Source organism: Bactrocera dorsalis, chromosome 5 (genome assembly GCF_023373825.1).
Source record: "Bactrocera dorsalis isolate Fly_Bdor chromosome 5, ASM2337382v1, whole genome shotgun sequence".
Taxonomy (NCBI): Eukaryota; Metazoa; Arthropoda; class Insecta; order Diptera; family Tephritidae; genus Bactrocera; species Bactrocera dorsalis.
In genome coordinates this window covers 65,894,778-65,919,631 of record NC_064307.1, presented here as the reverse complement: position 1 = coordinate 65,919,631, position 24,854 = coordinate 65,894,778, and the positions used below count along the sequence as shown (strand labels likewise).

General features: G+C 34.9%; 4 protein-coding genes and 1 long non-coding RNA gene across 6 annotated transcripts; 4 read left to right on the top strand and 1 right to left on the bottom strand.

Annotated features, from left to right (window-relative positions):
* The first annotated feature begins 653 nt into the window (after window positions 1–653).
* Window positions 654–1,403, top strand: LOC105225953 (DNA-directed RNA polymerases I, II, and III subunit RPABC3). Its single transcript, XM_011204639.4, has one exon. The coding sequence runs from the start codon at window positions 832–834 to the stop codon at window positions 1,282–1,284; it is 453 nt and encodes a 150-aa protein (XP_011202941.1). The 5' UTR covers window positions 654–831; the 3' UTR covers window positions 1,285–1,403.
* A 50-nt stretch (window positions 1,404–1,453) lies between these two features.
* LOC105225954 (zinc finger protein 62 homolog) lies at window positions 1,454–4,533 on the top strand. The gene is made up of 2 exons (XM_011204640.4): window positions 1,454–1,599; window positions 1,655–4,533. The coding sequence occupies exon 2, from the start codon at window positions 1,719–1,721 to the stop codon at window positions 3,201–3,203; it is 1,485 nt and encodes a 494-aa protein (XP_011202942.2). The 5' UTR covers window positions 1,454–1,599; window positions 1,655–1,718; the 3' UTR covers window positions 3,204–4,533.
* A 6-nt stretch (window positions 4,534–4,539) lies between these two features.
* LOC115066134 (uncharacterized) lies at window positions 4,540–16,605 on the top strand. 2 transcript variants are annotated; one of them, XR_007422800.1, is made up of 2 exons: window positions 4,540–4,736; window positions 16,075–16,605. It is a non-coding gene; the product is annotated as an uncharacterized LOC115066134 (long non-coding RNA). The 2 variants fall into 2 exon arrangements; XR_007422801.1 differs by lacking the exon at window positions 4,540–4,736 and adding an exon at window positions 9,125–10,263.
* A 359-nt stretch (window positions 16,606–16,964) lies between these two features.
* LOC105225955 (zinc finger protein 431) lies at window positions 16,965–20,306 on the top strand. Its single transcript, XM_011204642.4, has 3 exons — window positions 16,965–18,180; window positions 18,271–18,663; window positions 19,142–20,306. Exons 1-3 carry the CDS (start codon window positions 17,074–17,076, stop codon window positions 19,733–19,735), a joined length of 2,094 nt encoding a protein of 697 aa, XP_011202944.2. The 5' UTR covers window positions 16,965–17,073; the 3' UTR covers window positions 19,736–20,306.
* A 2,196-nt stretch (window positions 20,307–22,502) lies between these two features.
* On the bottom strand, window positions 22,503–23,999 carry LOC105225956 (uncharacterized). The gene is made up of 2 exons (XM_011204643.4): window positions 23,535–23,999; window positions 22,503–23,477 (listed from the first exon to the last, which is right to left on the bottom strand). The coding sequence occupies exons 1-2, from the start codon at window positions 23,891–23,893 to the stop codon at window positions 22,571–22,573; spliced, it is 1,266 nt and encodes a 421-aa protein (XP_011202945.2). The 5' UTR covers window positions 23,894–23,999; the 3' UTR covers window positions 22,503–22,570.
* Between the last annotated feature and the right edge of the window lie 855 nt (window positions 24,000–24,854).

Below are 24,854 nucleotides of genomic sequence, written 5' to 3'. Positions count from 1 at the left end.
TGTTTTATTGCATTCATTAACATTAACATGATTTTCTTTGCCTTTATTCTATGCTCCTGCTTTACATTTCTATGTTCTGTAAAAATGAAATGCAAGTTATTGCATTTGTATAGTACAGTGTATAACATTGCTTTTATTGCATAGCTGTAAAGCAGTACGCACAAATATGTTATAGAATATGTAAAATGCTTTATTGCATTCAATAACATTAACATGAATTTCTTTGCCTGTATTTACTACGCCTGTTATGCTCCTCTGAAATAACACTGCTTCAACAGTAAAATGTAATGCATGTTACTGTATTTGCTGTTCTCAGTGCACTCATGCATTTAATTGCTGTTGACCACAAAACATTGCAGTGATATGTATCATAACATAACTGTTGTTGTATTTGCTGTTCTCAGTGCACTCATAAATTGAATTGCTGTTGAGCACAAAACATTGCGGTGTTATGTAGCATAACATAACTTATGTTAAACGAACGAATGACTTGCAGACGATTTAAGCTGCTTTTAAAATATATATCTATCTATATAAACAAATTAACTTAATAGCACAAATTGTTCAAAACGCTGCTCAAAAATTCCTCCTTTACCACATTTTCTATTAACCTGGCAAGGTACAAATGTACACAGCTAATGTCAATTTTGACAGTGTGCCGGCAGCAAGAAAAACAACAACAGCATTTTACAACTTTCAAAAGCGTGCTTTATGAAAACAAATAAGATTTCATAAAATAATTACTACTACTTATACTATAAGATAATTCACGAGTAAAGTCGCAGTATAACTTTTCATCAATAGTTTAATTAACACAAACCACAAGCAAGTATGGCCGGCGTTTTATTTGAGGATATTTTCAATGTGAAAGATATGGATCCGGAGGGCAAGAAATTCGATCGTGTGTCGCGACTGCATTGTGAATCTGAATCCTTCAAAATGGATTTGATACTAGATATTAACTCCTGGCTGTACCCTATGGAATTGGGAGACAAATTCCGTTTGGTGTTGGCTACAACACTGCGCGAGGACGGCTGCCCTGACAGTGGCGAATTCAACCCGTTGGAGCAGGAAGGTACACGTGCCGATAGTTTCGAGTATGTTATGTTCGGAAAGGTGTATCGTATTGAAGGTGATGAGGCGCATAATGAGGCATCGTCCCGTCTATCAGCGTACGTTTCCTTTGGTGGATTGCTAATGCGTTTACAAGGTGATGCTAACAATTTGCACGGCTTTGAAGTTGACCAGCAGATGTATTTGCTGATGAAAAAGTTGGCTTTCTGATTTCTAGCTGCTAGTGTGGTTTGGATGATGTTTTATACTTTTGTGTATTTATAAAGTAGTTTTTAAATAATAAATCATAATACTGTACAAAGGAAATAAGATTCGTTGATGTTAATTTAAAAATAGGACAATAATAAAAATGGTCAAATAGTTATCAACAAGTTTGACTATTGTGAATGGCATTTACATGGCAATTGTCAAATCAATTGTTTGACAGCAGCCACTTGAAATAACGAAGCGCAAAATATTTAGTTTTTTGGCTTTGTTATATAGATTTTGGAATAAAAGAAAACGCATTGAAGAATAAGAACTAAGGTAAATAAACATATAATCAAATAACAAACACGTATTAATATTAGATTGTTTGCAGGGATCTAAAGTCAATAGAGGTTATTAGTGTGTTGCTGAAATTTGAGAACCCATGTGCTGCTGTAATGGATTCTACTAATGTGCAAGTGGTTTCATTTGACGACGAACAAATAATTGCTGTTGGCCGGGCTCTCAGAGCTGTAGCGGACGAAGTTTTCGAAGAACCCAAACAGGAACTCGTATCGTATGAACCGGAGGAAGTAGTCGAACTTCTAAGTGAATCTGAAAGTGGCAGTGATGTAGACGAAGGATCAGATTGTGAAATATTTGGAAAGATATGTACTAATACAGAAAATGTTCCGGAAAATACCCAAACCGATTTTGTTATACCATTTGTGATCAAAACTGATGACATGCAACCGACGGATGGAGTAGTAGAAGAATTCGCTAATCAAGCAGTATCACAGAACAATGATGTTCAGTTAAATAACGTAAGTCGCAAAGAAGCCGAGATACAACTAGCATCGCGTCTAGATTCATACAACGAAATCATCGAATTGGATGATAGTGATAGTGACAAAGATTTAGATGATAATGGTACACCTAACAAAAGTTGTGACAACAATTCTGAGCTTTCAGAAGAAGATGTAAAGGAAAAAAAGTGTATCATACTCTTAGATGAGAACTCAAATGATTCTAATCAACCTTCAACATCAACGGATGCAGTTCAACAAACGAATTTAAACACACACAATTTAGAAGCGTTCTTAAACTACATATGCCCACAATGCGGTGTTTCTTGTGGGAATATAAAAAAATGGAATGCCCACACGGATATTGTACACAATTTTCGTTCCATTTCAATACTCAATTTAAAAACGGTGATAAGTCGACTAGGTCAATTATCTTATCAGTGCAACTCGTGTGAAAAGAAATTTATTTCCGATGCTCCATACGGGATATTGTTACAGCATCGTATACAACACATGACGATTCCAAATTTTTTGCGTTGTCGCCTGTGTGAGGAAAGATTTTCCTCACGTCGCATGTTTCTACTTCACTTTAAGAAAATGCATAAAAAGATTGGTTTAAAAAAGTTACGCCGCTCAGAGTCAATAAGATGCCACATACGATACCTGTGTCCGATTTGTAAGAAAAAGGCAGCAAACTTAAAAGAATGGAAGGATCATTTAGAAATAGAACACGATTGGTGTAATAAATTGGAAGAAAAAGTAAACACAATAAGAGACAATTTAGTTGAATGCAAAACATGTCTCACCACATTTCGCGAAAGGCAAAGTCTTTGGCATTTAGTGCGTCACGAGGAGCACAAACCCTTCCATTGCAAAATGTGCAAAAAAATGAAGTCGTACAATTTATATACAATTGCTAGACACATACGTGTAGAACACTTGAAACAAAAATGCAAAGTAGAATACCGTTGTAATTATTGTGATAAGGTATTTTCATCTTGTCCACGAAGGAATATTCATATGAACGAGATGCATACAATTGAAAAATTAAATTGTGAAGTATGTGACAAGGAGTTTAATTCAAGTGCGCGCCTTTTGACACACATGGCTAAACTGAATCACCAAAAAATTAAATAATATATCAAAGCCAAAATTAAGTAACAGTTCTTAGTTATCAAATTATTTACAAATTAACTGGTTGCTAAGCTTTATTATACTATTAAATATGCATATGTGCAGTATGATTTTGTATTATTGTACAGATGTAATGTTTATATCGCAATAATTTGATTTGAAATATATGTACTTCAAAAACTTTTTACAAAATAATAAATTTTATTATAAAGACCCGCTTATAAAGAACGCTTCATTGTGGCTGATACATAGATAATACTACTACTACCATCCATATGATTTCTATTAGTTGGATTATAACTATTAGTTAATAAGATATAACATTTTTGAAAAGCAACATGTGTTAGTTTACAAAAAAATGGATCATAAAGCATTGTTTTTTGGGGGAAAATGCTGTTGAATTTGGGCTCAGGGCTGCTAAGCTGGAAACACGCGAAATGAGCACCGAGGATAATTATGCTGTAAAGAGGCGAAAGCTTTGTGCAAAGTGTGTGCCTTGCAAGTTCATAATCCAACAAAAACAGCGAATAACTGATTCTGAGAAGTGTTTAAGTGCTCTTTAATCGTAATAAAACCGAATTTTTGCGTCGGTGTGTGACAATAGAAACATAATTCCATCATTTCCCACTGGAGTCCCATCGACAGTCATTCTAGTGGACTGTACATGATGAACCTGTTCTCAGGCGTGGAAAGACGAAAAGTCGGCTGGAAAGGCTGTGACATCAGTCTTTTGGGATGCACGTGGTATAATTCACACTACGACTGATAACTAATAAAATGTATTTGTTTAAAGGAAAGTGATATATGGCTTAAATTCTACTAATGCCTTGAAGTTTGTTTCTGCATCGAAATCTTTTGTTTATTCAACCCTCTGGCATCACTACAAGTCGCCATTTGACATTTGACTGTTGTTTGTGTTTTTCAATAATTCTGAGAGAGAGCACACTTCACTTTTAATTTCTCATAAACCACAGTACAGCAACAACACAATTGGCATAAATGGCGAACAAAACAACAAAAAAATTGCAGAAAGAGAAGCAAGCACACATCCCCACTTACAAATAGCAAGAGCTGTCAAATGAAGCAGGCGACGTCAAATAAGTGAGCGCCGTCAGCCAGAAGTTCTTTTAATTAGTTCTAATTGAAATAAAATGTGAAAAGAGTGGTTTGTGAAAATTAAAATTTAATACAAATATCAGAAATATTGCGAAAACTTATGGTATAAGGTGAAGGAGCTGTAGTATAAAAGCGTGATGTGACGGTTAAGCATTATATGAACTCGGTAGCAGCGTGAAAAATTCATACGTCAAAGTGGGGTTTTGTCGCCCAAATGGTAAATAGCAAATACAAATTGGATTACTTTCTTGACTGTGTATTCTCACTGAGTATGGAGCACAAGGCATGCTGTTTTTTATTAAAAAAAAATGTATCAAAAGACTTTGGAGTCGGTAAATTCTATGCAATATTTGTGTAACGCGGGGTGGCGCCCAGTTTTTGGCATATTCTCATAAGTTGCTAATTTGTATGTTTCCATTGGTAAGTCCATTGCTGATATATAACCGTTGCGATACTGGGAATTGGTTGTAGATAGCAACATACTTACATATGCACATATCTAGTTTCAATTTTTATTACTTTTTGTGTATATATGTATGTACATGTGTAAATTTATATGGTGCACGGTAAAATTTACAATGGTGATGGTTTATTATTTATTTGCTACAAATTTGTTTTGATAACGCCATTTATTGCTTATACTAGTTCGAGGGGTACTGTGCGGTGAACAATTTATAAGAAATACAATAATTTCCAGTATTTCACATTTTGGTACGTAGATATTTGTAAAATCAATATTATGCCATGAGTGCGGTTAAAATATCAGTTCTAATTAATTTTATCTTCCAATTTGTGAAATTTTCTGCTTTATATACATACATACATCAGTACTCATTTTTCCTTCAAATTTGTGAAATTTTCATTTCTACTAACTGCAATCGAAAGACTTCAACGGGGTAACAAACTCTGCCCTTGATCCTTGCTGTAGGCCACGCCGAACCAACCCTCCAATAAGGGTGCGTTAAGATCATATTACACAGATACAGAAATCCTTGGTATAGCTTTATGTGTTTTCTGCAGCTGTATTGTCATACGCTAAAGCGGATAGACACCAGTATAAAAAGTATCTGTCTCAGTGTTAAAATACCTTATATTGCTGACGAAACTGCTCATTTTGCTTGCTATTGTTATTAATTGTGTTTCTTATCAGCAAAAATCGGTTCAACCGCATATTTACATAAACGTGAAAAGTTAAAACACAAAGCTCCATGCGAATATGGTGAAGACGCAAGCATAAAAAGTGAAATAAAGATAAAGAAAGCTTTGGAACTTAATAAAAAATAACACAGTATACGACTAAAAGGGGTCGGTCGGGTCGATAAAAGTAACAATTGTCATATGTTTAAGTAAGTGTACGTAAATATATTTGTATTTACATTTTTAACTCGAGTTTCCGATTTTAAAATTCTGCAATCTACATTTGAGCATACTTAACCTCGCTTTTGAAATCAATTATGTATGTACATATATTTTGGAAAATAAAAGCTTTATGCATATGGCACGTATTCGGAAACATACTTATGTATGTACATATCTACAAATATGCATATGCAACCCCTTTAGCGAACGAACTAAAGACTTCAATCGCCATTGTGTCACAAACTCAATTTGCATTTATTTTAGTTTTCGCTTTATAGCCTCCGTTGCTTATATACATACATATTTTAAGTAGATAGTCCGATTTTTCAAATATTTAGCAATACGTTTAGTTTTCAAAAATCTTTCATATACATACATATATTCAGTGAATTCACATTTTCTTTAGAAATAGAGAATATAGATTTTTGAAATTTCCATTTTGAACTTTTTGTGAACACTTTCAAGAGAAAATTCTGTAAAAATTAAATTGTTACTGTAAATAACTGTAAATTAAAAACCCTACTCTCCTCTTAACCTGAAATTTTTTCGTCACCAGCTTTTTCGTAGTTTATAATGGTTTCGCAGAGCTCCGAATTCACGTTAAAATAGTATCATCATCTAAATTTTCCAGTGAATTTCAAACGCCAGCGCTTTTCACCTAGAATTCATGCTCGATTTGCAGAAAACTTTTTTGTTGCATTTTCGTTTTATAAACATTTCTTTGTTGATTTGTTTTGCATTCGTTTCATCGCTTTGTTATGTTCTTGAAAAGAGCACGTTCGCTCATTAAGCTGTAATGAAGTGTACAATTAGCTCCTAGGCAGTAGTGGTATGCACTCTAAAGGTGGTATAAAGCAGTACTTGAGGTTATGTTGTAGTTGAGTTATGCTGTAGTTGAGGTTATATTGTAGTTGAGGTTATGTTGTAGTTGAGGTTATGTTATAGTTGAGGTTCTGTTGCCTACTTTACTTGTGTTCTAAGTTAAGCATGGGAAACCCACTGCGAATTAGTGCCTCAGTTTTTGAGATATCAATCTGAAATATTGACCACGTCCTACTCTCTCCAAGAATCTGCTCATATGTGGAAATCGTCGATATCGGGACACTATAGCATATAGCTGCCATATAAAATGTACGATCAAAATCAAGTTCTTGTATGTAAAACTTTTTTATTTGACAAGATATCTTCGCGAAATTTGGCACAACTTATTGTTAGCCACAGCTCTAAAATCTCAGAAAAAATTGTTCAGATCGAATCACTATAACATATAGCTGTCATACACACTGGCCCATCAAAATGTAGTTCTTGTATGGAAAACTTTTTTATTTGGCAAGATATCTTCACGAAATTTGACATAGGTTATTTTCCAAGGCAAGTCTGCAAACTCCGCGAAAATTGTTCAAATCGGTCCACTATAACATATATCTGCCATATGAAATGTACGATCAAAATCAAGTTCTTGTATGGAAAACTTTTTTATTTGACAAGATATCTTCACGAAATTCGGCACAACTTATTGTTAACCACAACTCTAAAATCTCAGCAAAAATTGTTCAGATCGGATCACTATGGCATATAGCTATCATACAAACTGACCCATTTATTTGACAAGATATCTTCCCGAAATTTGACATAGGTTATTTTCCAAGGCAAGTCTGCAATTTCCGGAGAAATAATTCAGATCGGATCCCTATAGCATATAGCTGTCATACAAACACCCTTCAAAATGAAGTTCTTGTATGAAATCTTGTGCTTTAGGTTAAGGTTTTTTCTTCTTTTATTTGTTTTTGAGTCAATCGTGTCTACTTCGAATCAATTCAGCCTGGTATCTCTTAAATTGGGGCACTGATTTCACCTTTTAGCACTTAAAATCTTCGAACCAAAGGTTATCTATATCAAAAACGTAGCCAACAGCTTCTACAAAACAGAAGGTGAAGTCAAATGCAGGCATTATCAAAAAACAAAAAACATTTCAGCATAATTCTCAAATCTTCTAAAGCAGCTACAAAACAGTAGCCAACCACAATTCAAAGTTCAGTGGCACAAGTCATCGTAAAAACGCGAGTGCTTCATATTTCACCGCTTGCATTTCACGCCATCAGCGCATTTTCCAATCGCGACCATTTATACATATGTATAGAGCCGCCCATGCAAGAGGGGGCCAAACCGCGTCAATGAAGCATTTCGCTTTGGCGAATGTGTGCCCATAAATTTCTGATTCTGTTTCGGTTTGAGGGGCGCTCAGTGTGAGTAGACGTAAACAGTTCCCGTCGCGCAACGAAGTAAGGCCAGCTGTTTATTGTCGACGAACGGCCGAGCGAAATGTTAATGCTCACATTCGCGCGTTTCCCGTAAATTACCGCAACGAAGTGGCAGTTAAACTGGGTGAGGAGTCAATGAAGCGCGCAAATGCATCAATATTAAGGCACTTACATACATATGTACATAAGTATGTGCATGTGTGTGCAGTCTAATTGTACTTTGGCAATCGCAGTCGCTTCTAAGAACACATTTCGTCTCGTGAAGTGCGCTGCTATGTGAAATGTTTTGACGCTTCGTTGATTAGTTGCATATTATTGGGCCGACCGACCGGCAGAGGTCAATTTACATACATGCATACATACACACAGTGCCACATGCACACATTTTGTTGTAATGTAAAAATTAAATTTTTGTTTGCCGTTAACCGTCGTTCCTTGGTGCCTCCGGTTTCCAACAGCCTGCTTTCCGCGCTAAGCCGATGATGCGTTGCAGCAATGCGTCGCATAATTTCTGCATACTCTTGTTGAGTGGCTATTACTATAATGTTTTTTTTTCATAATTATTGCTTAATTTCAACACCCCCACCAGCAATTTTGACGGCATTAAAGAGTTTACAGTGTGTCGTTTGTAAAAGAAACGTGGTCTAAATTAGGTTTGGTTAGTTATTGAACTCTAACTGGATATGAGCTCATATATACACGGTCACGGAACCTTTTTGGGTACTTTGGCGTACTAAAACCTATAGAGTTGTTTTCGAAGTTCGATTAAAATCAAGTTCTTGTATGAAAAACTTTTTTATTTGTTAAGATATCTACCTGAAAGTTGAGAGGGATTACTTTTCGAAGCATTAGTACAATCTCTGTAGAAATTTTTGAGATCGGACCACTATATCATATAGCTGCCATACAAACTGAACGTTTAAAATCTAGTTCCTGTATGGAAAACTTTTTTATTTGGCAAGATATCTTTCCGAAATTTGGCACAGATTATTTTCCAAGACAAGTCTACAAACTCCGCGAAAATTGCTCAAATCGGCCCACTATAACATATAGCTGCTATACAAACTGAACAATCAAAATCAAGGCCTTGTATGCACAACTTTTTTTTTGGCAAGATATACTCACGTAATTTGGCATGGATTATTTTCCAAGGCAAGTCTACAAACTCCGCGAAAATGGTTCAGATCGGACCATTATTGCATATAGCTGCCATAGAAACTGAATGATCAAAATCTAGTTCCTGTAGGGTAAACTTTTTTATTTGTCAAGATATCTCCACGAAATTTGGCATAGATTATTTTCCAAGGTATGTCAACAAACTCCGTGAAAATGGTTCAGATCGAACCACTATAGCATATAGCTGCCATACAAACTCAACATTAAAATCAAGTTCTTGTATTGAATCTTTTGTATTTGTGAAGTCAGATTTTTCAAATGATCTTTTCCGAATTTTGTTTAACTCAAATCACATGACTTTTCATTAATTTGTCCATTCGTTCCTTTATTCCAACATTTCATCCCTTATTTGCCCAATCGCTGACCACTGTACGCCTGCAGAGTTGCGACTCCCGTGAACGTTGCCACACGGCGCTGCCATTGCCCGAGCAAAAGTCGACGCAACATCTGCCGACCATATGCATAAACGAATGTGCTTTATTGCGCTCGCTGCCACAGCGACATGCAATACTATTTACACAAACACTGCGAGTCAACATGAAGGGCAATGCATGTGTGTGTGTGTGAATTACATTTCTCCGCTAACCATATTTTTTCCATTTTCATTTTTACTTCAATGTGTGGATTCTTTGTTGTTTTTCGCGTTGAATTTGGTTTTTATCAGCAAAATGGTACGCCGCCCCGCAACGCCGCGCTGCCAACGGCTTCCTAGCGTAGCTCGAGCACAGGCACACACACACCCTCACATGTACATATGCATACTCAAATTGACTTTGTAATGTTTTCCGATTCCCACTCGGCAAGCAACTGCAATTGCTATAGCGTGGAGCTTGTTAATGCTCTTGGTGTTGTTTTTGTTGTTGTCGTTGTGCACGTATTGGTGCTCTCCTTTTTTCTTGTCATACGTTCTATGACATTTGTTATATTTATACTTTTATATGTTTTTTTTTTGTTTTTGTGTGTTTTTTGCTGTTAAATTTTCCTCAACGGCTCGAGCCCCGACGTGTTGTCGGCATAGCGCTCGGTGTTCTTGAAAAATCTGTTTTCCACTCAGTCCATTTCAGTTGGTTTTCGCGCACTGTTCGTTTGATCGCTGATTTGTAATTTAATTTTGTTTTTGTTTTTGTGCGCTGTGTTAAATATTCTAAAACGTAAGTCGTCTGTGATTATCTGTTTGTATGTTGCTGCTTTCGCGTGTGTAATTCGAATTTCGAACGCTTTTTGTTGGCGCACTTTGAAATTCAAATTTTACGTCCTGTCACCCGCAAGAATTTTTTTTTGGTCGTCGTCACTTTTTTATACCCTGACCAGGGTCTATTAGGTTTGCTACGAAGTTTGTAAAACGCACAAGGAAACGTCGGAGATCAGTAAGTTGAGCTGAGCTGATTAAGCCCGGTTCGTCGGTTTGGATATACGCGAACTAGTCGCTCAGTTTTTGAGATATTATTCCGAAATTTTGCATACGTTCTTTTCTTCCTTCGAAGCTTTGCATATGTTGGAATCGTCGAAATCAGACCACTATAAAATATAGCTGCCATACAAACTGAACCATCATAAACAAGTGCTTGTATGAAAAAACTTTCCATTTTTGGAGCTAGACTCACCAAATTTGGCATGAGTTATTCTGTAAGGCAATGGTACAATCTCTGAAGAAATTGTACCGATCGAGTCACTATAGCTTATAGCTGCCATACAAACTGAACGTTAGTAACGAAGTGCTTGTATGAAAAAGTTTTTCAGTTAAGGAGATATCCTCACGAAATCTAGCAGGTGTAATTTTCTAAGCCAATGGTACAATCTCTGAAGAAATGGTTCCGATCGAGTCACTATTACATATAGCTACCCTACAAACTGAACGATGGTAACGAAGTGCTTGTATGAAAAAGTTTGTCAGTTAGGGTGATATCTTCACGAAATTTGGCATGGGTTATTCTCTAAGGCAATGCTACAATCTCTGAAGAAATTGTACCGATCGATTCACTATAACATATAGCTGCCATACAAACTGAACGATAGTAACGAAGTACTTGTATGAAAAAGTTTGTCAGTTAGGGAGATATCTTCACGAAATTCGGCGTGGGTAATTCTCTAAGGCAATACTACAATCTCTTAAGAAATTGTACTGATCGAGACACTATAACATATAGCTGCCATACAAACTGAACGATCAAGTTCCTGTCAGGAATCTTTTGTTTGTGAAGTTTTTCGTTTTCCCTGTCGTTTGCTGCTACTTTTGTTGTTGCTGTAGCGATTTCATCGAAAAAAGTGGAAATGATCAGCGACTACCCCCACTGCAGCCCACTTTGCATACACACACACATATATGTACATACATATACACTGAACGTTCACTGCGTGCGCCTCGCAGCTGGCAATCGCCTTATTCTGTGTTGTTCGCTTAACTTTAACAGCAGTTGACAAACGCTGCGTCTGATTGCAGCACGTTTAAGTTTATTTCGGAAGCTTGGGTCGCGCTCGGCCTTTGATCATCTCGCTCGCCAAAACGCGTGTGCAAACAATTAAACGCTCGTTCCGGTTTCGATTTCAGCTGCTGTTTTCGGCTGACTAATTGCTCGTGTGTGCGCAAACAGGTAATTAAGCATCGAAATGCAATTGGCAAGAAGAGAAGCTGGAAGTGCATTTGACTACCGTTACAATTGCGCACATTTTTTTTGTTTTTCATAGGCGCAATGACACAACTGTCAAACAATAACATCAAATTGGATTTTTATTGATCGACCGCAATTGTTATTGTAGCAAGAAAGTTGTTGCATTGTTTGTTTTAAAGCTGTTTCGGCTCACAAACTACTTTCAGTCATAAAATTGTAATGAAAATGAAAATAATTAAAATTTACGTGTGTTTGTATGCGTGTGTGTACTAAAGATTAAAGCAAGGAACCCGTAATTATTTCGTTTTGGGGGATTTCAACACAAATACAACAGACAAATGTAAAAGCAAAGGCGTTAGGTGTAGTCAGCGACATGAAAAAATGGACATTTTAAATAATTTTTTTTTATGAAATATTATTTTTTTTAATAATTTTTTTTTTTTTTAAATAATTTTTTTTTTTTTAATTATTTTTTTTAATGAAAAATTATTATTTTTTTATGAAAATAAAATATTTTTTTTTATTGCACGAAGGAAAAAATAATAAAATAGCAGATTCAATGTAGTAGTCGTTACCAACAAACAAATTATCGGCCTTTGAGGTTATGTCGAATAATTGACGTATTTAAAATGTATAGAACAGTGCATCTCTTTAGTCTTGCAGTGATCTGTTAATTATAATTTTCATTTAGTTTTAGGGACAGAGCTTGTATTTTTTTATTTTATATTATAATTTTTTTTTTACTTAAACGTTGGTCTCTCTATCTATTCGTCTGTGTAAACACCCACTAGTACCTTATTTTTTGAGATATCGATCTGAAATTTTGCATATATTCTTTTCTCACAAAGAAGCTGATTATTTGTTGGAACCGCCGCTATCGGCCAACTATAACACATAGCTGTCATACAAACTGACTGATCAGAATCAAGTGCTTGTATGAAAAAGTGCTTAATTTGAACAGTTATCCGTACGAAACTTGGCACAAATTTTTATCGAAAGCATCTCTACAATATCGGAACATATGGTTCAGATCGTACAACTATAGCATATAGCTGTCATACAAACTGACCAATCAAAACCAACTTCTGGTATGAAAAATTGTTTAATTTGAACAGTTATCCGCACGAAACTTGGCATGGATTTTTATCGAAAGCATCCTTACAATATCTGAACATATGATTCAGATCGGTTAACTATAGCATATAGCTGTTATACAAACTGAAAGATCAAAATTAAGTGCTTGTATGGAAAACTTTTTAGTTTGACAAGCTATCTACACGAAATTTGTCATATATTATTATCGAAGACAGCGTTATCATTACCGTAGAAATCGTTCAGATCGGACAACTAATACATATAGCTGCCATACAAACTTAACGATAAAAATTAAGATAAAGATCTTTTTATACCCTTTTATGGTATTAAAAATGCACATATATAGGTTATTATAGCTACGTTGCAACCAAAGTTAACGTTTTTGTTGTTTTCTATGAAATTGCCCCATAAAATCACAATGATAGTGCTTGCGTAGTGTCTTATACGCCTTATCTTATCGCGCGCACTCATACATACAAACATACATGGACGTATTTGTAGTATCTGTCTAAAAACAGTATGCCTTTATTGTGTTTTTCCTCTGCTATATACCTATAACTATTTATAATTGTATGCTTTGTACTACTTACATATGTATGTATGTGTGCGTTTACTGTTTACGCTCTCATTTTGATATCGTCTGCATTGTCTACTTCTACGTTTTCGTTTTAAGCGTGTTCTAGCGCTCGCTTGCTATCAGTCAGTCGACGTTTGCTTAACCTTTCGCTTATCAGTTGTGTCGCATACCTTTGCTTTTCACAACACCGCACACACACACACTCACATTTATTTCATATTTGTTTGTATAGTTACAAGTAGTGTTATCCTAAGTGCCAATATTTGTTTAATTGTTTTGTAAATTGTCTGGAAATGCACACATCTTGTTATGTCATACGCTTCAACGCGTTTGTTTGTCAGCTTGTCGCCTTCGCTCGCTCGTTTGCCAAGTGCAAACAAAAGACTTCGAAAACGAACTTCAAATGTGTGTGCTTGCTTGCTAACGCTTATCAACGGCATCTGAGATGCAGTTTGCTTTGTGTGGCTGTGTATGTGTGTGTGTGCATGTTTTTATTTTTATTTTTTTTATTAGCTGGCAATGTGTTGCCACATGCGGTTTGATTTGTTCAGTTTTTGTTATAATTTTTTTTATATTCTTTTTTCTTATTTGTTTTTTTTTTTTTTATAGAATGTTGTTTTTTATCTGAGTTTCAGTTTAGTTTTTCGTAGAACAGAAGTTTTAAAGTTCAACGTCAGCACATCGAAATGTCTCAACTGTTGACACAGCTGCTTTGTGCTTTAATTGTTATTAATGCTTTGTTTGTATGCTACGTTGTTGTTATTGCATTATATTTTTGTAATTTTTTTATTTCTCGTATTTTTGTGTACTCTATATAATTTTTTAATTATTTTTGTATTTCTTTATATATTTTTTTAAATTTTATTTTTGTATTTTTAATTTTTTGTTTTGTGTTTATATATTTTCTTTTTATAATTTCTATATTTTGTATTATTTTTTTTTAATTTTATTTTTGTGTTTTTTATATATATTTTTTTTTTCAATTTAATTTTTGAAATTTTATATATTTTTTTAATTTTTTATATTTTTTTAATTTTTTATATATTTTTGTATTTTTGAATTATTTTATTTTTTTTATATATTTTTTATATTTTTTTATAATTTCTATATTTTGTAATTTTTTTTTTTTATTTTATTTTTGTGTTTTTTATATATATTTTTTTTAATTTAATTTTTGAAACTTTTTATATTTTTTTAGTTTTTTATATTTTTTTGTATTTTTTAATTATTTTATTTTTTTTTATTTTTTTATATATTTTTTTATTTTTTATATTTTTTTATATTTTTTCATATATTTTTTATATTTGTTTATAATTTCTATATTTTGTAATTTTTTTTTATATATTTTTTAACTTTTTTTTAATTTTTTAATATTTTTTTTTAATTTTTTAATATTTTTTTTTTTTAATTTTTTAATATTTTTTTTATAATTTCTATATTTTGTAATCTTTTTTTTATTTTTTTTTGTTTTTTTTTTTGTACTTTACATTGCATTATTGTTGTTATTTGATTGAATCCCACCGCGCCACGCTCTCGTTTTCCAATTCATATCAATCCAATTGTCGGCGCGGCCTGTCGCCATCGCCTCACCTAACAGCGCAGCGAAACATATGCACACACATACATATGTATGTACATATGTACTATATACATATATACATACATATGTATATTTTATACGCTCATAAGTGTATTGTTTAATTCAGCAATTCAGTTGTTTTCAGTTCAGTTGAGTTCAGTTCATCATTCCGCTGAGTGTTCACTCATCATTATCGGGCGCATGGTTTGGTGTGGTCAGGCGTTGTGCTGTTTTTTTTCAACTTTTATTGTCGCTTATTGGCGACATTGTTGTTGTTGCTGGCGCTGATTTCGGTGTTGTTGTCTAATTTTTGATGTTGTGATTTTGTTGTTGTTGCTGTTTTATTTTGTGCTGTTGATGTTGTTGTTGTTTTTGTAAATGTTGTTGCTGCCGCTGATTTCGGTTTTGTTGTTTTATTTTTGATGTTGTGATTTTGTTGTTGTTGTTTTATTTTTGTGCTGTTTTTGTTGTTTTTTCCACAGATTTCGTTGTTGTTGTTTTCTTTTTATTGTTGTTGCTTTATAATTGCTACTGGGCTTGTTTTGTTGTTGCCGCCGTTAGTATTGTTGTTGCCAGTGTTGTTGTTGTTGTTGCTGTCGTTAGTGTCAGTAGTGTAGTGTTGTTGTTGTTGCTTTCTTCGCTACTGTTGCTGTTGTTGTTTTGTTCACTACTATTACTGTTGTGGTTGTTACTCTTGTTGTTGCCGTTGTCACTGCCTCGCTGTGCTCCGCCACAAATTTTAATATGCACAAATTAATTCAGCGTCACAGGCGTCCAACAAACATTCATCGCACAGCGACAAATCAACAAAAAAAAACTTGCGGTTTTTGTTCTGATTTCAATATCAATTCGAAGCGCTAGTTAGTCGCCTGCTAACTGTGCACCGCCCCGCCATTTGTCATGCACAAGCACTTATTCATAACAACAAATGTTATGTATGTATGTATGTATGTACATACATATGTATGCATAAATATGTGTGTATGTACATATGTATGTATGTATAATACAATATTTGAAAAAAAGCTTAAATTACAATGTTTTCTTTCTTTCTCTCACATACACTCTCTTTCTCTCTTCCGCTCTTGCACTCTCTTTACAGCAATTTCGTGCCGAAAAAATAGTAATTATATTAAAAAAAGTACGCTAATCAACAAAACACCCTCTATATATGGAATTATGAAAAAAATTGCCCGCAAAAAGTTTGAAAAGTTTTCAGAGAACAGTAGAGCAATACAATTGTCGCGGGCAACTAAGGAACTACGTGTATAAACTTATATAAATATATATTTAAAAGCATGCAAGCATAAACATTATACAATATTTGGTGAATTTTTGGTGTTGGTTTTGTAAAATTAAAGACTGGACTGAAGTGTATATTAAATGAAAAAAATATAATAATTAACTAACAAAATAACTGCAGTGACGGCGCTTGAGAAGGTTTAACCCAATGCATAATTATAGTAAACCCTATATGCCATAATGCTTGAGTTGTAATTATAAAGACTTTAATCTACCTATAAATGACAAATAAATGAGTGAAGATAGAGTATAGCTTATGCTTCTGGTGACGGTGCTTTAAAGAGCTATAATTATAAATTAAAAAAAAAATTAAAAAAAAATAATAAAAAAATTATATTAAAAAAAATTAATTTAAAAAAATTTAATTAAAAAAAAATTAATTTAAAAAATAATAATTAAAAAAAAAGTATAATTAGAAAAAATTTTAATTAAAAAATAATAATTAAAAAAATTTTTACTTAAAAAAAACATTTTAATTAAAAAAAAATAATTAAAAAAAATTTTAATTAAAAAAATTTAATTAAAAAACATAATTAAAAAAAATTTTAATTAAAAAAAATTTTAATTAAAAAAAGTATAATTAAAAAAAAATTAATTAAAAAAATTAATTAAAAAAAAATTTAAATAAAAAAATATTTTAATTAAAAAAATTAATTTAAAAAAAATTAAATTAATTAAAAAAAGTTTAAAAATTAATTAAACAAATTAATTAACTTTCAAAAATTTAAATGCTCCCAAAAATCTATTTTTGAACAAAAATTTGCTAAAATTCTAAATTCTCTCAAAAATCAATCAAAAAATGGTGCGCAGACGCCGCTTGCTCTCCAAAGAAGATGGTGCCAGCGTACACACCGATAGCGGTATTTCGCTTTCATCGCCACCCGACGCGCGCACTGTACACGACGGCGCTGACGAGGAGGACACGCAGGCCGCGCCGAAGAAAAAACAAGCACGCCGACGCATTACTAACGCAAAAGCAACGAAGCGAGGACGAAGACAAAGCAAAGATGTGTTGGACGCAGCTACGACAGCGGCAAAGAAACAAAAAACTAGTGAGGCCACAGATTTGAAAGCTTGCGAAAGTGATGCAGCGGATCACACAGCTTGCGGAAGTAATACAGGCAATACAACGCCGGCAATAGAACACTCACAGGACGCGGCAGGGCAATCAATGCATGCTGAGAAGACAGACAAGATTGCAGCGCTTGAAATCGGAGATGCAGCGGAGACTGAAAATACAAATGCAGAAAAAATTACCAGCAAGGAGTTAGCAGTAGCAGCCGATTTAGCCGCAGCGGCTGTCAACGCAGCCTTTATTGTCATACCGGCAGCTGATGCCGCGCACGACGCGATTATTGCCGAGGATACAACAGAAAAATCCGTTATTATCCTAACAACAGTTTCAGAAAACTCGATTTCAGTGACGGACTCGGCATTCTCTGAGACAGATGTTACACAGTCAGCCGGCGATTTGTCGGAACTAACGCATACAGCAACTGACTGCAATGATACGGCGAATTCGCTTGTTGATTCGGCCTCGACTGCTGAGGCGACGCTCACGCCGGCAGCGAATAAACGCTCGGGCAAAGTGTTCATGCGTAAAGTGCACGTTTGCCACATTTGTTCGAAGCAATTTCGTGGCAATAACGATCTGCGTCGTCACATGCTCATACATTCGGATGAGCGCCCATACAAATGCGAGCAATGCGGCAACTGCTATCGGCAGGCGGTCAATCTCAGGAATCACATCAATTGCGCGCACACAAATCAACGGCAGTTCGCTTGCGCGCAATGCCCGAAAATGTTTGCGGTGAAGGAGCGTTTGCGGCTGCACATGCGTCTGCATTCGGGCGAAAAGCCCTACGCTTGTCCGGTGTGTGAGAAACGCTTTGCGCGTGGTGGTCATGTAAGTGCCAGTGCTTGGCTCAAGCAATTTTTTGTCCTTATTATATAATTATTTTTATCTTTTTTTCCTTTCTTATCTATCTACATTTAGTTGAAGCAGCACGTGATTAGCCATCACAAGGACAGCACCAAGCAGTATATATGTGAGAAATGCTCCACCGCCTTCTCCACACCCTCCAATTTGCGCGCACACATGGATCGTCATGAAAATGGTCCCGAGCACTATTGTGAGATCTGTAAGGAGCACTTTCCAAATGAACCAGTGCTCAAGGCACACATCAACAAACTACACTACAAGCTGGGTCAGTTTGATTGTGAGATCTGTAAGGAGACCATCGAGGATGATGCACTGGCCAAGCACATGAAGACGCACACGAATGTGAAGACACATGTTTGCGAGGTGTGCAAGTCGTATTTCATGCAGAAGTCACAGTACAATGTGCACATGCGTATGCATACTGGTGAGCGCCCGTATCAGTGTAGGGTGAGTACAATGTCGTCTTAAACTTAGTTAAAAATAGGAAACACGTTAGCACCCTTTACAAATACAAATTATTTTAAACTAAAACTTACCGATCTAAGGGAGTTAGATCTCCGAAGATAACAGTCCCTGGCCGCATAAAATCCGGGTCGATTGGCGTGACGTAGAATCGGCTGTTGTGGGAATTGCACTTCACTCCACACACGACCGCGATTATTGCCAAAGTACAGAGCCACAACAAAATCCTCGAATCGCTAGCCCGCAGCACATGAGAAAAAGACAAAGAAAGAAAAAAGAGGAAAAATAAACTTGTGCCAAGTTTCAGATCGATATCTCAAAAACTGAACGATATTATCATCAAGCTAATCATTTTAAAGAGCCTCGGATGTTTCCTTCTGTGTGTTACAAACTTCATGTCTAACTTAAAATATTATTTTCCAGTATGTAATCAAAATTTACTTACATATCTTTCTTTTTGCAGATTTGCTGGCAAACTTACGCCTACTCCAGTGTTCTTAAGCTGCACATACGCAAGCACACAGGCGAGAAACCCTTCCAATGCTTGATTTGTACGGATGTGGTTGCTTTCTCGCAATTAGCTCACCTCAAGACACATATGAAGAAGATCCACAAACAAACAAATCCCTATATGTGCGAAGGCTGTCACCAGTTCTTCAAAATCAAAGCGGAACTTCAATCACATATGCAAAACTGTGACAGCTGCAATGTCGATGTGGAGGAGGAGAATGCCAAAAATAATGACTCGCAAACGCTGTCACACTTACGCTTCCTTATGGCATTGCTGCTGAAGAAAATCTCATCACAGCAAAAGCTGCAGAAATTGGGCTACGAGAAGCGGCTGATCGACAATGTTGTCGTTGCATCGCTAAAGCTAGCCAATCGCAAAGCGTGCGAAGATCAGTCACTGTCGGCTATCGAACGTATGCGCCGAAATGTTGAAGAATTCCTGAATTGGATTGTGCCGGCAAAGGCGATGGAGACATTTCGTCAAGAACAACAGTCCGTGGAGAATATATTGGACAAAATAGTCACCATGTATATGAAGCACAAGTGATGGTGCAGCGTAGAGCGTATGAAATGGCTGCTTTTTTTATATTATTTATCGCTTAGAATGTGCCATAACATTTAGCATTATCTATAAGTGCACTGCAAGTCAACACTTAAGCTATGAATTGACTGTATTTAAGTTTCCCATATGAATTTGTAATTTTTAGCAATGTTTCCTATACTTTTTTTGCACTTTCTTTACCAGTAACACCAAAAAAGCAATCCAAAGATATTTTTGCCAAAAGCTTGCTTAAACAAGCAATAATTTAAGTTCTTTTTAAGTTAGCTTATTACCAAAGCATTTATTATCACTTTTAACTGTGTATGAATTATTCACTTTTTTCTTTGTTTATATTTTTTTTGACGTCTATGAAATATTGTCTAGCTGCTGTGCTTGTTTGCAAACAGAAAATCAGCTAGTCATCCGCATAGTTGTCAATACATTCATTTTATTTTATGCTAACAGCTCTTGCCATATATAGTTTTAGACTATTGCATTATAAATTTGTAATGAAATTATATCTTGCATAAAACATGAATTAATAAAAAATGAAGCCAAAGTTCACATTAAGTGGAAATTAAGCGTTTCACTCGGTTTAAGCAGTTCGGAATTAGATAGTTTATTTTTTTTATTTAGCAGATAATATATAACGTACGTAAACGGTGGAATTGTCTAATATAGTGCAGAGGAACATAAAAAAAGCGAAGAGCTCGAGTGTACCAAGCGTTGGAATCAATATTATTCCAGTACATATTCATTGGGAAGAAAGCATAACATTAAATAGCTTGACGTTCATGCCGACTACGTTTCTTAGAAGGCATCTGCTGTTGATAATTGGTGACCATTTGGATATCGCCTTTTTCTTTTATTTATCCACGTTCCAAAGATTGTTCTCTGGATCTCCTGGTTCCGCAGTAACCACATACGCCGCTAAAGACTCGTTGACAAGTCTTCTTCAGCTCCTTTGTACCTATGTACATATTTACCGGCTGAAGTTAAAATTAACTTAAAATAAGTTAAATGTTACCAATACACTTCAAAACTAAATTTGAATTTTTTAAATTGTTATGTCAACTCACAGCTGTTCACAACAATGACGGAAGTTTGACAGCACTCAGGGTTGCACTACTAATATTTTGCTCATGTTTATGAAAATTAAATTTTACTTTTTGTTGACATTATTAAAATAAAGTTAGCATAACAAAACAAACATGAAAAGCACATAGAAAATAAAAAGAATAAAAATATTTAAGTAAGCATTTGTCTACGCTTCTGTTATATTCACTCCATACTTGCCACAGGGTGATGCACAAACTAAGAAAGAGCACGCAAAAGAAATGCAACACTGTGTTGTCAAACTTCCGCCATTTGTCGCATGTGACAGTTGCCGCGAATATGAAAATTAAGAAGAAACTGCAAATTTGTGCAAAAAGTTAAAAGTGTAAAAAATATATTTAAATAATGCCAAATTAAGTGTGTGATGTAGTGAAGTTAAGTGTAGTGATTATTTTACAAAGTGTTCAAGCAATGAAGAAGTGCTAGGAGCGTTATTTTTCAATTCTCATAATAGTGGGTTCTACTTTGCGGTACTTGATCCGGATTTGATGCGGTAAAGGGTTGTTTCGGAGTTATAAAATTGTTTAGACCGGTAAGTCTTAAATCTTGCTATCGTTGTTATTTAAACGCTTATTTGGAAGGGAAGAAATATTTGTTCGCTGAACTGCGCAAATCTGTGTATGTGTAGCGCTAAAAGTGGTCAAATTGTAGTTAGCTGTGTGTATTGTGAGTGCGCATATAAAGCTTAAACGAAATTTATATAAAAGTTCTGAAACTAGTTTAAAATCCATTTCCCTTCAAACATGGCAGAGGTAAAATTTAGAATAGCATACTCGGATTTCGGGTATAAAATGGGTATCACTGGAAAGGTGACGTTCTCCAGATCACGAAAATATTATACATATTTAGTTGCCGCTGACTTATAGTTTTAAAGATATTTGCATTTAAAGTTGAAAAATTGACAACTTTTACATGGATAATTTGTATATTGTGAATAACTTTTTCACTTACTTATATTATGCACTTTTCACTTACTAACACTTCACTATAACGTTTCTGTATATTAATTTTTTTAATATTTGTTGTAAATAAAGCTTTATTTTAATTCTCTGCATTTGCACAATAAGAAAAGGGTTGCCATGGTTATTTTTATTTTTTGTTTTTGAAGCGCGGCGCGTCAAAAATGATTAAATGCAAATATCTTTAAAACTATAAGTCAGCGGCAACTATATATGTATATGTATGTATGTATATATTTTCGTGATCTGGAGAACGTCACCATTCCAGTGATACCCATTTTATCCCCGAAATCCGGGTATGCTATTCTAAATTTTACCCGAAAAAAGAGCCACCGTGACCCCTATAAAAGGTGTAAGGTTAACCAAAAAAGCAGGACTCCTTCGCATTTAATTTTTCAAGTTTGCCAGCGAAGGTAGTAGGAGCCGGTCTTCCGCCAAACATTGTAAACTAAATAGAGCCCAGAGTATCGACTTTTGTGTTTAGCGAAATAGATAAATGTTATTCAGAACATTATAATGCATAAATAAGTAAATACAAATGTGATATAAATGAAATAATTTCCAAGGATTTTAAGCAATCGAAGTGCTATATTATTGTTAATCATACATATATGTCAATTTGTATATATGCAAATGGCGTTACTTACTTTTAAGTAGTTAATAATCAATGTTAACTTAAATTTTTTGAATTAAACCACTTTTTTGTAAAGTAAAACAAGCTTCAAGCTTTAATGACAAATATAATATTATATGAAAAGTATTAATATTACACAGTATTACTTGAAATAAATTCTTTTAGTTTTTCGCGTAACTCAAATGATTGTGTCGATGAGCGATTAGAAAATCCTAGTTGAAATGTTTTAAGGAAATTTGCATTTTCTCGCCATCGGCCGTCTATCTCTTCATTGTCCACTGTGTGGTCAACAAGTTCAAGTGTGAAGTAGTCCGTGTCATTTTGTAACATTAAAAAGTTATGAATTATTATCGTAGCTAAAACAATTTTCTCTGTATTTTCTGGGCTAGCATGTATTGTAGTCTGCAGCACTCTCCAGCGAGTGGCCAAAATTCCGAAAGCGTTTTCTATGTGCTCTCGCGCTTTATTTAATGCTCTATTATATTTATCTTTATCTTCCGATAGCTTGCGGCCGGGAAATGGTCGCATTAAATTTGGTTTCAGTGGATACGTATTGTCCCCGACGTAATAATACGGAAAGCGAGTCGATGTACCCGGTAAGTTTGTGTCTTGTGGAACTTCTAGAGTGCCATCTAGGAGTTTTCTGCCAAAGGCACTGCGCGCAAGTATTCCACCATCACTACGGCTTCCTTCCGCACCGACGTCTACATGTCTGAACACGTAATCAGCATCACATATTGCCACTACGGCAATGCTAAAACTTTTTCTGAAATTGTAGTACACAGATCCGCCGTCTTTTGGCCTTGTTATATGAATGTGCTTTGCATTAATAGCTCCCATGCAATTCGGCATGCCAGTCTTTACATAAAACTTTTCTGCAATGTCTTTAAGTTCGCTCACGTTTGGAGGTGACAAATAGTCATAATGTAATTCTTCCCAAATAGCGTCCAATGTTTCATATATGAGCTTTCGTATTGTTGTAAGTCCAAGATTGTATGCCTGTGAAATCACACGAAAATGACATCCTTCTGTCAAAAACCTGAAGTTGTTAAACGCTTTTGTATACCAGTATAATAATTATTTTACTTTCACTTACATTAATGTTATTGCCAAACGCTGTTCGGGCGCAACTGCCTTCCTGTTTCTGGGCCATCGCATCATTCGTTTTCTTAATCTTGATAATAATAAACTGAAACTAGTACCATTCAAAGGAGTAGCTTTAAAAAAATGCTCATCGTATTCTTTTGGCTGTTTAACATCGGTTTCAAAGAAAGCTTCAGCTTGGTTCGAGTTAACCGGGCTCACACTCCTGCTATCGTTGCTTTCATGTAGCTCCTTGTTCAACCCTCTGTTGCTTTCCTGTAGCTTTTTGTACAACTCATTAGCCGTATTTACTATATTTGCAATTTTAGCAATCGTTGTCACCAAATTAACTATATTTTCTGGGCTGTTCATTTTAAATGTAAACAACTTAACTCTATCAATTACATATGCCGAATGCCAAACTGTTGTTTATATGTATACATATGAAATCAGCTGTTTGTTTGTGGCTGCCGTCTTCAAAATATTCGTGAAGCTGGCTGCAAGTCGTTTGTGTACACCGTGCCCATTTGTAAGTTTGTATGTGTAAAATCATTGTACATTCCACATATGTGTATAAAATATGGCAACGCTAATAATTTCACATGACACAGAAGACGTATCTCTAGTTCCACAACAGCTGTTAATTTCAAAATATACAATATAAAATCTGTTATAATTCTGAAATGCATAAAAAATGCAAAAAAAAAAAGAAAATGAAGATTAATAAAAATAATATGCGAAGCAAATGCTACAAATGCTTGCAGCGTTTCTGCGATTCTAATTATTATGTGTGCAGAATTTATGATACCTTTGCGCTGATATCATAATTCACTTCAAGTTCGGCTGTGGTCATAAATCAGCGCAAAATAAATTACAACAAAAAAAAGATCATCAACTTCGGTTGCGCCAAAACAGTAATACCCTGCACAACTGCAAAAGTTTCCATATAAAAATTTCGGTTTGATCAGTCACTTTGTATGGAAGCTATGTATATGTATGCATGCTATAGTCGACCGATCTGAATAATTTCTTCAGTGATTTTATCGTTGCTTTGGTTAATAACAAATGTCAAATTTCGTGATGATATCTCATCAAATAAAAAAGTTTTCCATATAAGAATTTGACTCCGATCGTACAGTTTGTATGGCAGCTATATGCTATAGAGGTCCGATAATGGCGGTTCTGACAAGTAAACAGCTACCAGGCGAAAGGACGATATACATATGCAAAATTCTAGAACGATATCTCAAAAACTGAGGGTTAAATTCGAATATACACATACATATAAAGATAAATGGACAAACAGATGGACCTAGCCAAATCGCCTTAGCTC